Below are 13,862 nucleotides of genomic sequence, written 5' to 3'. Positions count from 1 at the left end.
CTCCTCCAGCTCCTCCCTCCTGTCTGTGGCTCCTCCCTCCTGTCTGTGTCTCCTCCAGCTCCTCCCTTCTGTCTGTCTCCTCCAGCTCCTCCCTCCTGTCTGTGGCTCCTCCAGCTCCTCCCTCCTGTCTGTGGCTCCTCCCTCCTGTCTGTGGCTCCTCCAGCTCCTCCCTCCGCTGTGTCTCTTCCAGCTCCTCCCTCCGCTCTGTGCCTCCTCCAGCTCCTCCCTCCGCTCTGTGTTTCCTCCAGCTCCTCTCTCCCGTCTGTGGCTCCTCCAGCTCCTCCCTCCCGTCTGTGGCTCCTCCAGCTCCTCCCTCCCGTCTGTGGCCCCTCCCTCCCGTCTGTGGCCCCTCCCTCCCGTCTGTGGCTCCTCCCTCCCGTCTGTGGCTCCTCCAGCTCCTCCCTCCTGTCTGTGGCTCCTCCCTCCTGTCTGTCTCCTCCAGCTCCTCCCTCCGCTCTGTGCCTCCTCCAGCTCCTCCCTCCCGTCTGTGGCTCCTCCAGCTCCTCCCTCCCGTCTGTGGCTCCTCCCTCCCTTCTGTGGCCCCTCTCTCCCGTCTGTGGCCCCTCCCTCCCGTCTGTGGCCCCTCCCTCCCGTCTGTGGCCCCTCCCTCCCGTCTGTGGCCCCTCCCTCCCGTCTGTGGCCCCTCCAGCTCCTCCCTCCTGTCTGTGGCTCCTCCAGCTCCTCCCTCCTGTCTGTGGCTCCTCCAGCTCCTCCCTCCTGTCTGTGGCTCCTCCAGCTCCTCCCTCCTGTCTGTGGCTCCTCCAGCTCCTCTCTCCCGTCTGTGGCTCCTCCCTCCAGTCTGTGGCTCCTCCCTCCCGTCTGTGGCTCCTCCCTCCCGTCTGTGGCTCCTCCAGCTCCTCCCTCCTGTCTGTGGCTCCTCCCTCCTGTCTGTCTCCTCCAGCTCCTCCCTCCGCTCTGTGCCTCCTCCAGCTCCTCCCTCCCGTCTGTGGCTCCTCCAGCTCCTCCCTCCCGTCTGTGGCTCCTCCAGCTCCTCCCTCCCGTCTGTGCCTCCTCCCTCCCTTCTGTGGCCCCTCTCTCCCGTCTGTGGCCCCTCCCTCCCGTCTGTTGCCCCTCCCTCCCGTCTGTGGCTCCTCCAGCTCCTCCCTCCCGTCTGTGCCTCCTCCCTCCCTTCTGTGGCCCCTCTCTCCCGTCTGTGGCCCCTCCCTCCCGTCTGTGGCCCCTCCCTCCCGTCTGTGGCCCCTCCCTCCCGTCTGTGGCCCCTCCCTCCCGTCTGTGGCCCCTCCAGCTCCTCCCTCCTCTCTGTGGCTCCTCCAGCTCCTCCCTCCTGTCTGTGGCTCCTCCAGCTCCTCCCTCCTGTCTGTGGCTCCTCCAGCTCCTCCCTCCTGTCTGTGGCTCCTCCAGCTCCTCCCTCCTGTCTGTGGCTCCTCCAGCTCCTCCCTCCTGTCTGTGGCTCCTCCCTCCTGTCTGTGGCTCCTCCCTCCTGTCTGTGGCTCCTCCCTCCTGTCTGTCTCCTCCAGCTCCTCCCTCTGCTCTGTGCCTCCTCCAGCTCCTCCCTCCGCTCTGTGCCTCCTCCAGCTCCTCCCTCCCGTCTGTGGCCCCTCCCTCCCGTCTGTGGCCCCTCCCTCCCGTCTGTGGCCCCTCCAGCTCCTCCCTCCTGTCTGTGGCTCCTCCAGCTCCTCCCTCCTGTCTGTGGCTCCTCCAGCTCCTCCCTCCTGTCTGTGGCTCCTCCAGCTCCTCCCTCCTGTCTGTGGCTCCTCCAGCTCCTCCCTCCTGTCTGTGGCTCCTCCCTCCTGTCTGTGTCTCCTCCAGCTCCTCCCTCCGCTCTGTGCCTCCTCCAGCTCCTCCCTCCGCTCTGTGCCTCCTCCAGCTCCTCCCTCCCGTCTGTGGCTCCTCCAGCTCCTTCCTCCCGTCTGTGGCTCCTCCCTCCCGTCTGTGGCCCCTCCCTCCCGTCTGTGGCCCCTCCCTCCCGTCTGTGGCCCCTCCCTCCCGTCTGTGGCTCCTCCCTCCCGTCTGTGGCTCCTCCCTCCCGTCTGTGGCTCCTCCAGCTCCTCCCTCCTGTCTGTGGCTCCTCCAGCTCCTCCCTCCTGTCTGTGGCTCCTCCCTCCTGTCTGTGTCTCCTCCAGCTCCTCCCTCCGCTCTGTGCCTCCTCCAGCTCCTCCCTCCGCTCTGTGGCTCCTCCAGCTCCTCCCTCCCGTCTGTGGCTCCTCCAGCTCCTCCCTCCCTTCTGTGGCCCCTCTCTCCCGTCTGTGGCCCCTCCCTCCCGTCTGTGGCCCCTCCCTCCCGTCTGTGGCCCCTCCAGCTCCTCCCTCCTGTCTGTGGCTCCTCCAGCTCCTCCCTCCTGTCTGTGGCTCCTCCAGCTCCTCCCTCCTGTCTGTGGCTCCTCCCTCCTGTCTGTGGCTCCTCCCTCCTGTCTGTGTGTCCTCCAGCTCCTCCCTCCGCTCTGTGCCTCCTCCAGCTCCTCCCTCCGCTCTGTGCCTCCTCCAGCTCCTCCCTCCCGTCTGTGGCTCCTCCCTCCCGTCTGTGGCCCCTCCCTCCCGTCTGTGGCCCCTCCATCTCCATAGAACTTTACAAGCACCAACTGTTATCTCCTATCTCCATAATGGGAAAGTCTCTGCACTGAATACAGACTTTCTCCACGGATTGAGATTCATTGATCAGTCCAGGAGGAGGAAGAAGCAGATTTCTCGGCTAATAAACGATGTATCTTTTCATCTGTATTATTGATTTATGAAATAACACTGTAAATAATTGTTACTCTCCAAGTGAGGAAGAGCAGAGCACTCAGACATGTAGATGCAATGTGTACTACTCCTTTATAGTTCTACTGAGAAAAAAAGAGAAAAAGGAGCAACTGTTTATAAATGGTGATGAGCAGGTAATATGTGAGCGGACATTGGAGGAAATATATGTCTTTTATCGTGGGCAGTGAGTTTTGTCCAGTAGTGAACAATCCCTTCAAGTCCCGTGTCACTCCACAGATTATATAATAAGAGGGATGGAGTATGATATGACAGGAGGATCAGACTACGGGGGTTTGTTTGCAGTCTGTTACCGTGGAGACACATTGGTCTGCATTGCATCTTTCCACACAAAACCATTTACAAAGTTGCTTATTCCTGATCAGCTGCTTTTGGGCCGTTCCATTTTTGCTGCTCGGATTTCTCGGTGCGCTCCGGTTACAGCGCCCCCTACCTGACAGACAGGCGAACATCAGCGCCGTGTATCCGTGCTCGTGCTGGTTGCAGTTGACGTCTGCGCCGTGTTGTAGCAGCAGTTTGCACATCTCCACCTTCCCCTTGTACGCCGCGTGCATCAGGGGGGTCATCCCGTGCTGCAACAAGAAAGACAAATGGGAAACCAGGTCTGGTCACATTATAGGGACGGGGGCCCTTTAAGGACAACAATTTGGAGTTGCTGTATAGAAAAAAATAAAACAAAAATTGGAAAACTGCAAATGTTTTATTTCTGGGAGCACTGTGGCCGTCGCTGACCTTATACTGGGAGCACTGTGGCCGTCGCTGACCTTATACTGGGAGCACTGTGGCCGTCGCTGACCTTATACTGGGAGCACTGTGGCCGTCGCTGACCTTATACTGGGAGCACTGTGGCCGTCGCTGACCTTATACTGGGAGCACTGTGGCCGTCGCTGACCTTATACTGGGAGCACTGTGGCCGTCGCTGACCTTATACTGGGAGCACTGTGGCCGTCGCTGACCTTATACTGGGAGCACTGTGGCCGTCGCTGACCTTATACTGGGAGCACTGTGGCCGTCGCTGACCTTATACTGGGAGCACTGTGGCCGTCGCTGACCTTATACTGGGAGCACTGTGGCCGTCGCTGACCTTATACTGGGAGCACTGTGGCCGTCGCTGACCTTATACTGGGAGCACTGTGGCCGTCGCTGACCTTATACTGGGAGCACTGTGGCCGTCGCTGACCTTATACTGGGAGCACTGTGGCCGTCGCTGACCTTATACTGGGAGCACTGTGGCCGTCGCTGACCTTATACTGGGAGCACTGTGGCCGTCGCTGACCTTATACTGGGAGCACTGTGGCCGTCGCTGACCTTATACTGGGAGCACTGTGGCCGTCGCTGACCTTATACTGGGAGCACTGTGGCCGTCGCTGACCTTATACTGGGAGCACTGTGGCCGTCGCTGACCTTATACTGGGAGCACTGTGGCCGTCGCTGACCTTATACTGGGAGCACTGTGGCCGTCGCTGACCTTATACTGGGAGCACTGTGGCCGTCGCTGACCTTATACTGGGAGCACTGTGGCCGTCGCTGACCTTATACTGGGAGCACTGTGGCCGTCGCTGACCTTATACTGGGAGCACTGTGGCCGTCGCTGACCTTATACTGGGAGCACTGTGGCCGTCGCTGACCTTATACTGGGAGCACTGTGGCCGTCGCTGACCTTATACTGGGAGCACTGTGGCCGTCGCTGACCTTATACTGGGAGCACTGTGGCCGTCGCTGACCTTATACTGGGAGCACTGTGGCGGTCGCTGACCTTATACTGGGAGCACTGTGGCGGTCGCTGACCTTATACTGGGAGCACTGTGGCGGTCGCTGACCTTATACTGGGAGCACTGTGGCGGTCGCTGACCTTATACTGGGAGCAATGTGGCTGTCACTGACGGGTAAGAAAAATTAAAAACATTGAAGGGGAGGTTTTGGTTCAGACGTCAGACAGGACCCACATTATAATTATCGGGGGTCCCAGCAGTGAGACCCCGGTGATCAGCCGAGTATCACCTGTCCTGTGGATACATTGTTACTGCCGAGTATCACCTGTCCTGTGGGTACATTGTTACTGCCGAGTATCACCTGTCCTGTGGATACATTGTTACTGCCGAGTATCACCTGTCCTGTGGATACATTGTTACTGTTACACTGTGACTTTGTATCAACACAAATGTATCGAATTCATTCCGCGTCCTGATTTCAGTAAATCTTTGTTTTCTATATTTCTTCATCTTCAGGTTTCTCCTTCTTCTCGGTGGTCTCCGGTCACCGCGGCCGGGCCGCTCCGTCCCCTGTAAGCGGCAATTAGTGCTCAGGATGCCGCCGGTTGCCAAGGTTACTAATGCATAGCAACAGAGAAGGCCGCTCCTTGGCCAATAGCTAAATGAACACAAAGTGCAAGTCTGAAGGCGGAAACAGCAAGAAATCTGCCGAATTACCAGATGGTCACCAAATGCAGGGGCCGAGTGACCCTGTATGGGATCTGCAGAGCCCCTAAATGTGTGGTCATGTGACACTGGCCCCAATTATCTTTTAAAGGGGATCTGTGACCTGATCAAAAATGTCAATTTTATTTTCACAGCTCCCCTGAGAATTAGATTGGTTGATATTTTCTAAATCCGCCACATAGTTCCAGAGATCTGGGCCTGTTAACTTCATAAAGACCATGAAAATGAGCCACGTGGCTCCAGAGATACGGCCTCCTTATTCAGTGCTTATTTTTTTATACACTTTTAAATGGGGCGTGGTCACTGGATCCTCAGGGGTGTGGTCACTGGATCCTCAGGGGCGTGGTCACTGGATCCTCAGGGGCGTGTACTTACACTGCTCTATAATTACACTGAGCCAAACATAAAGGTCCATAACTCTGGGACTGTATGGCGGATTTAAAAAAAACAAAAAAATAACCTAAACCAGGGGTGTCAAACTGCATTCCTAGAGGGCCTCAAACCATGCGTGTTTTCAAGATTTCCTTAGCATTGCACAAAGTGCTGGAATCATTCTCTGCAGGTGATTAAATTATCACCTGTGCAATGCAAGGAAATCCTGAAAACATGACCTGTTTGCAGCCCTCTAGGAATGCAGTTTGACACCCCTGACCTAAACTAAATACCGAGGGGAACCGCAGGAATAAAATAACCAAAATCTGGCCACTCTGGACCTGGCGATACGTCGTATTTAAGCCACTAACTCAGATATTAAACCCCATCAAGATATTTGAACTCTGGAGATTTCATTTCTCCATTTCAAAGGGATTTCCAGGGAATTAGGAAAATCTGGCAGCTCAATCCCGGAAAGTGAGTGCGACTGAGCTGCAATACCGCAAACAACCTGCAAACAGGGGTGGCGCTGTTTAAGAATGGGAAACTCCATTTTACTAAAATGTTAAATTATTCTGGGTTCAGACATCGTGTAGGCGACACTCCAGATGGTTTTCCTAATTTTGGAGGGGACTATTCCTCAACATTTCTTAGCATGGGGTTTGCGACACTGATAATTAGAGTCTGTCGTTTTCTCATTTCCATAATGTTCCTAAGTGCAGGCGATTCCCCAATCTCCATATCAGCCGGAGACATTTTTTTTTTATTTTTATTTTTCTCAGCCTGCACTCTTCTCTTCAGAATTCGGCAATGTACAGGAGAGGCGCATGCGCAGAGCCAAATTCCCACTGCTGGGAGTGGAGAACAGGGGACACTGGGAGCTTGGTTGGATAGAGGCACGCTGGACATTGTAGTACACATTGATTAGATGAAGCTGAAAAATTGTGAAAAATAGACATACAATTGACATGCTGCAGAAAATAAACTGCAGCGTTTCCGCACTTTTTTTTCTCTGCAGAATGTGCACTGCGGGTTTGGTTTTCCATAGGTTTACATGGTACTGTAAACTCAAGGAAAACTGCTGCGAATCCGCAACGTGTGCACAGAGCCTTATTATTACTTAAATTCTGCCTTTAGATTTCAGAGGTATAAAACTTTCTACGGTTGTTACAAAGGGGCGTGACTCACACCAGGTAAAGACACGCCCCTGAGGATCTTTGTTACAGGAGATAATAAATAGTCCCACATCTCTGGAACCGTATGGCAGAATAAAAAACAATAAAAAACTACTTGGGAGCAGCAAACAGGACACTCTGGAGCAGACGGCAGGTGCTGCTTAGGCCGGGTTCATTGTGTTTTTGCTGAGTTTTTGTTAATAAAACCGCAATCAAAACCCGACGTTTCGCACACATGTTGCAGGTTTGGCGCAGATAATAATCTGCTGCGTGTCATTCTCTGAGCGTTTTTCACCATTCAATTCACTAAAAACCTCACCAAAAACAAGCGTTAGTAAAGATGTGTATTTCAGGGCCAAGAAATGCAGAAATTGTCCAGAAATGTGACTCCACCTGTGCATACAGCCTGTGGAAACAATCTGGTATTTATTATTGTAAAGTTTGTTGAGACCTTAGAATCTTTCTAAACTCAAGAAGAAAGTTCTCAGCTCGGCCTCTTTCACGCTTCCGTCTTTTCCCTCCCGTCGAAATCCGTCGATTTTTTGAAAAAACAGGATCCTGCAAATTATTGTGCTGGATCCTGTTTTTTCCCATAGACTTGTATTAGCGACGGATTGTGACGTTGGTCGTCCGTTTCATCCGTCGTTCACTGTATCCGTTAGAAAAATCGCTGTCCGTCGGGCGGAGACAACGCACAGAGGAACGTTTTTTTCTGCACAACGGAAAATCGCTGAGTGACGGTTCCTGCGCTGTCCGTCGTTGGCTATAATGGAAGCCTATGGGCGCAGGATCCGTCACTGACCGTCAACAGCGGGAATCCAGCGACAGGTCCCGTCTTTTGAAACGGAGCATGCCCATCGGGAAATTCTCTCTCGCTCGCTCTCTCTTTTTACTACTGATCTGCACAAGATCCGTCATTTCAACATTTTTAAGGATCCTGTGCAGATTGTAAAAACGGAAGTGTGAAAGAAGCCTTAGTCCTCCTGGATCAATGTGTCCTCATGGATTATTCTAGGAGTACAGGGACGGACGCAGCAATTTCCTTCCTTCTGGTAGATGCAGAATAGAACAAACCTTCAACTATATCCAACTGTAAATCTTTTGAGTAAATGAACAGTTATTGATTGACAAAAGCTGCGAGTTACAGATCTGGGAACTAATACCGGGAACATATGTGCTGAGCGGTCGATCAATGTGACACGGTGTGCAACAATCACATCTGCCGGACTCGCGCCAGAGGAGCCGTATAACAGGGGCCAAATGGTCCCATTACTAATATTAGTCCTAAAGAATTCATCCACTGAAGGAGCAAAACACTCTCAGCAACTAACATAATACTGCCCCTATGTACAAGAATATAACTACTATAATACTGCCCCTATGTACAAGAATATAACTACTATAATACTGCTCCGATGTACAAGAATATAACTACTATAATACTGCCCCTATGTACAGGAATATAACTACTATAATACTGCCCCTATGTACAAGAATATAACTACTATAATACTGCTCCTATGTACAAGAATATAACTACTATAATACTGCTCCGATGTACAAGAATATAACTACTATAATACTGCTCCTATGTACAAGAATATAACTACTATAATACTGCTCCCTATGTACAAGAATATAACTACTATAATACTGCCCCTATGTACAAGAATATAACTACTATAATACTGCCCCTATGTACAAGAATATAACTACTATAATACTGCTCCTATGTACAAGAATATAACTACTATAATACTGCTCCCTATGTACAAGAATATAACTACTATAATACTGCCCCTATGTACAAGAATATAACTACTATAATACTGCCCCTATGTACAAGAATATAACTACTATAATACTGCCCCTATGTACAAGAATATAACTACTATAATACTGCCCCTATGTACAAGAATATAACTACTATAATACTGCCCCTATGTACAAGAATATAACTACTATAATACTGCTCCTATGTACAAGAATATAACTACTATAATACTGCCCCTATGTACAAGAATATAACTACTATAATACTGCCCCTATATACAAGAATATAACTACTATAATACTGCCCCTATGTACAAGAATATAACTACTATAATACTGCCCCTATGTACAAGAATATAACTACTATAATACTGCCCCTATGTACAAGAATATAACTACTATAATACTGCCCCTATGTACAAGAATATAACTACTATAATACTGCCCCTATGTACAAGAATATAACTACTGTAATACTCCCCCTATGTACAAGAATATAACTACTATAATACTGCCCCTATGTACAAGAATATAACTACTATAATACTGCCCCTATGTACAAGAATATAACTACTATAATACTGCTCCTATGTACAAGAATATAACTACTATAATACTGCCCCTATGTACAAGAATATAACTACTGTAATACTGCTCCTATGTACAAGAATATAACTACTGTAATACTGCTCCTATGTACAAGAATATAACTACTATAATACTGCCCCTATGTACAAGAATATAACTACTATAATACTGCCCCTATATACAAGAATATAACTACTATAATACTGCTCCTATGTACAAGAATATAACTACTATAATACTGCCCCTATGTACAAGAATATAACTACTGTAATACTCCCCCTATGTACAAGAATATAACTACTATAATACTGCCCCTATGTACAAGAATATAACTACTATAATACTGCCCCTATGTACAAGAATATAACTACTATAATGCTGCTCCTATGTACAAGAATATAACTACTATAATGCTGCTCCTATGTACAAGAATATAACTACTATAATACTGCTCCTATGTACAGGAATATAACTACTATAATACTGCCCCTATGTACAAGAATATAACTACTATAATACTGCTCCTATGTACAAGAATATAACTACTATAATACTGCCCCTATGTACAAGAATATAACTACTATAATACTGCTCCTATGTACAAGAATATAACTACTATAATACTGCTCCTATGTACAAGAATATAACTACTATAATGCTGCTCCTATGTACAAGAATATAACTACTATAATACTGCCCCTATGTACAGGAATATAACTACTATAATACTGCCCCTATGTACAAGAATATAACTACTATAATACTGCTCCTATGTACAAGAATATAACTACTATAATACTGCTCCTATGTACAAGAATATAACTACTATAATGCTGCTCCTATGTACAAGAATATAACTACTATAATACTGCTCCTATGTACAAGAATATAACTACTATAATACTGCCCCTATGTACAAGAATATAACTACTGTAATACTCCCCCTATGTACAAGAATATAACTACTATAATACTGCCCCTATGTACAAGAATATAACTACTATAATGCTGCTCCTATGTACAAGAATATAACTACTATAATGCTGCTCCTATGTACAAGAATATAACTACTATAATACTGCTCCTATGTACAGGAATATAACTACTATAATACTGCCCCTATGTACAAGAATATAACTACTATAATACTGCTCCTATGTACAAGAATATAACTACTATAATACTGCCCCTATGTACAAGAATATAACTACTATAATACTGCCCCTATGTACAGGAATATAACTACTATAATACTGCTCCTATGTACAGGAATATAACTACTATAATACTGCTCCTATGTACAAGAATATAACTGCTATAATACTGCCCCTATGTACAAGAATATAACTACTATAATACTGCTCCTATGTACAAGAATATAACTACTATAATACTGCTCCTATGTACAAGAATATAACTACTATAATACTGCTCCTATGTACAAGAATATAACTACTATAATACTGCCCCTATGTACAAGAATATAACTACTATAATACTGCCCCTATGTACAGGAATATAACTACTATAATACTGCTCCTATGTACAGGAATATAACTACTATAATACTGCCCCTATGTACAAGAATATAACTACTATAATACTGTCCTATGTACAAGAATATAACTGCTATAATACTGCTCCTATGTACAAGAATATAACTGCTATAATACTGCCCCTATGTACAAGAATATAACTACTATAATACTGCTCCTATGTACAAGAATATAACTACTATAATACTGCCCCTATGTACAAGAATATAACTACTATAATACTGCCCCTATGTACAGGAATATAACTACTATAATACTGCCCCTATGTACAGGAATATAACTACTATAATACTGCTCCTATGTACAGGAATATAACTACTATAATACTGCTCCTATGTACAAGAATATAACTGCTATAATACTGCCCCTATGTACAAGAATATAACTACTATAATACTGCTCCTATGTACAAGAATATAACTACTATAATACTGCTCCTATGTACAAGAATATAACTACTATAATACTGCTCCTATGTACAAGAATATAACTACTATAATACTGCCCCTATGTACAAGAATATAACTACTATAATACTGCCCCTATGTACAGGAATATAACTACTATAATACTGCTCCTATGTACAGGAATATAACTACTATAATACTGCCCCTATGTACAAGAATATAACTACTATAATACTGTCCTATGTACAAGAATATAACTGCTATAATACTGCTCCTATGTACAAGAATATAACTGCTATAATACTGCCCCTATGTACAAGAATATAACTACTATAATACTGCTCCTATGTACAAGAATATAACTACTATAATACTGCCCCTATGTACAAGAATATAACTACTATAATACTGCCCCTATGTACAGGAATATAACTACTATAATACTGCTCCTATGTACAGGAATATAACTTTATGGAGTCAGTGCCTCTATTCACACACATCTGATATTGACCTTTCAGTATAGGGGAGCATCGGGCCGGACTTGTCATCCCAGACCCATAGTCCATGGCTGACTTTTCAGACTTTGCTGTGTAATAGATAAATGTAATAATGCAGCCGGTATCTATTTCATAGTGCCAGTGCTTTGGGCAACATAAATCTCCCATCAAGTTCAATTTTAAAATTGCCTTTAGGCTCTGTGCACACGTTCAGGATTTCTTGCAGAAATTTTCTGAGAAAAACCTGAAATTTTCTGCAAGAAATCTGCATGTGTTTTTGGTGCATTTTTTTGTGGATTTTTCCAGACATTTCCCAATGCATTATATAGTGGGAAATCCGCAAAAAATCCGCTAAATAAATGAACATGCTGCATTTTTTACTGCAATGCGTTTTTTTTTTTCCGTGGAAAAAAACACATCATGTGCACAAAAATTGCAGAATTCATTCTAAATGATGGGATGCGTAATGTATGCTTTTTTTTGCGGTTTTTTTTTAGCGAAAAAAACGTGAAAAATCAGCAACGTGTCCACACAGCCTTAATGAGCTGAAATGATTAGCCATATTATGGACACGCAATATTTCACATTATTATTACCTAAAGAACTGCACAGATTTGGAAGAGGAGCTATCGAATAAAGGTACCGTTACACTAAACGATTTACCAACGATCACGAGCAGCGATACGACCTGGCTGTGATCGTTGGTAAGTCGCTGTGTGGTCGCTGGAGAGCTGTCACACAAACAGCTCTCCAGCGACCATCGATGCCGAAGTCCCCGGGTAACCAGGGTAAACATCGGGTAACTAAGAGCAGGGCCGCGCTTAGTAACCTGATGTTTACCCTGGTTACCATTGTAAATCTGAAAAAAAAAAAAAACACTACATACTTACATTCTGGTGTCTGTCACGTCCCCCGGCGTCAGCTTCCCTGCACTGACTCTGAGGGCCGGCTGTAAAGCAGAGCACAGCGGTGACGTCACTGCTCTGCTTTACGGCCGTGCTGTCAGTGCAGAGAAGCTGACGGCGGGGGACAGACATCAGAATGGGAGTATGCAGTGTTTTTTTTTTTTACTTTTACAATGGTAACCAGGGTAAACATCGGGTTACTAAGCGTGGCCCTGCGCTTAGTAACCCGATGTTTACCCTGGTTACCAGTGAACACATCGCTGGATCGGCGTCACACACGCAGATTCAGCGATGACAGCGGGTGATCAGCGACCAAAAAAAAAAAAAGGTCCTGATCATTCCCCAGCGACCAACGATCTCCCAGCAGGGGCCTGATCGTTGGTCGCTGTCACACATAACGATTTTGTTAACGATATCGTTGCTACGTCACAAAAAGCAACGATATCGTTAAAGAAATCGTTATGTGTGACGGTACCTTAAGTTCCACATTTATACCATTTTTTACATTCAGACTCATTTGTGCCAACCCTGGATAATCCCTTTAAGCCATTCATACCTCATCCAGACAGTTGACGCGGACGTCTTTACGCCCCAGCAGTGTGACGGCTTCTTGGACGTTCCCTACAAAGGAAGAAACAGATGATTATCAATAGTCCGATGTCTGGAGAAAATAATAAAACCTTTACACCAGTACGTGCATCACTAAATGGAATTCTGCAAGTTTAATATCAATGTAAAAATGTGCAGATTGTTACTAGAAACAGTCAGCAAGTAGGACGTCAGAAAGCTCCCTAATAGCTTAGGTGATCTCATAGAATGTTATGCAGTGTCTGGTGACCAAGCGACGCTACTGGCAAACTGTGCAGATATTCAACAAGAAATGGAGGAGGAGTTCAGCTCTGAAGTTTGCAGACTTTTCACTTCAGCTCTGGAGTATAATACAGGATGTAACTCAGGATCAGTAATGTAATATATGTACACAGTGACTGCACCAGCAGAATAGTGAGTGCAGCTCTGGAGTATAATACAGGATGTAACTCAGGATCAGTAATGTATGTACACAGTGACTGCACCAGCAGAATAGTGAGCGCAGCTCTGGAGTATAATACAGGATATAACTCAGGATCAGTAATGTAATGTATGTACACAGTGACTGCACCAGCAGAATAGTGAGTGCAGCTCTGGAGTATAATACAGTATGTAACTCAGGATCAGTAATGTATGTACACAGTGACTGCACCAGCAGAATAGTGAGTGCAGCTCTGGAGTATAATACAGGATGTAACTCAGGATCAGTAATGTATGTACACAGTGACTGCACCAGCAGAATAGTGAGCGCAGCTCTGGAGTATAATACAGGATATAACTCAGGATCAGTAATGTAATGTATGTACACAGTGACTGCACCAGCAGAATAGTGAGTGCAGCTCT

General features: G+C 46.4%; 1 protein-coding gene across 1 annotated transcript in view; it reads right to left on the bottom strand.

Moving 5' to 3' along the window:
* The window catches only part of ANKMY2 (ankyrin repeat and MYND domain containing 2), a 41,298-nt gene that overhangs the window by 15,830 nt on the left and 11,606 nt on the right, over positions 1-13,862 (bottom strand). Inside the window, exons 2-3 of the mRNA XM_069729291.1 lie at positions 12,988-13,052; positions 3,154-3,292 (exon numbers count right to left, since the gene is read on the bottom strand). Coding sequence (XP_069585392.1) covers positions 3,154-3,292; positions 12,988-13,052 — 204 coding nt within the window. The remainder of the gene's footprint in view (positions 1-3,153; positions 3,293-12,987; positions 13,053-13,862) is intronic.

Source organism: Ranitomeya imitator, chromosome 6 (genome assembly GCF_032444005.1).
Source record: "Ranitomeya imitator isolate aRanImi1 chromosome 6, aRanImi1.pri, whole genome shotgun sequence".
Taxonomy (NCBI): domain Eukaryota; kingdom Metazoa; phylum Chordata; class Amphibia; order Anura; family Dendrobatidae; genus Ranitomeya; species Ranitomeya imitator.
Note: the sequence above shows the minus strand (reverse complement) of the source record. Positions and strands in the feature narration are given on the sequence as shown.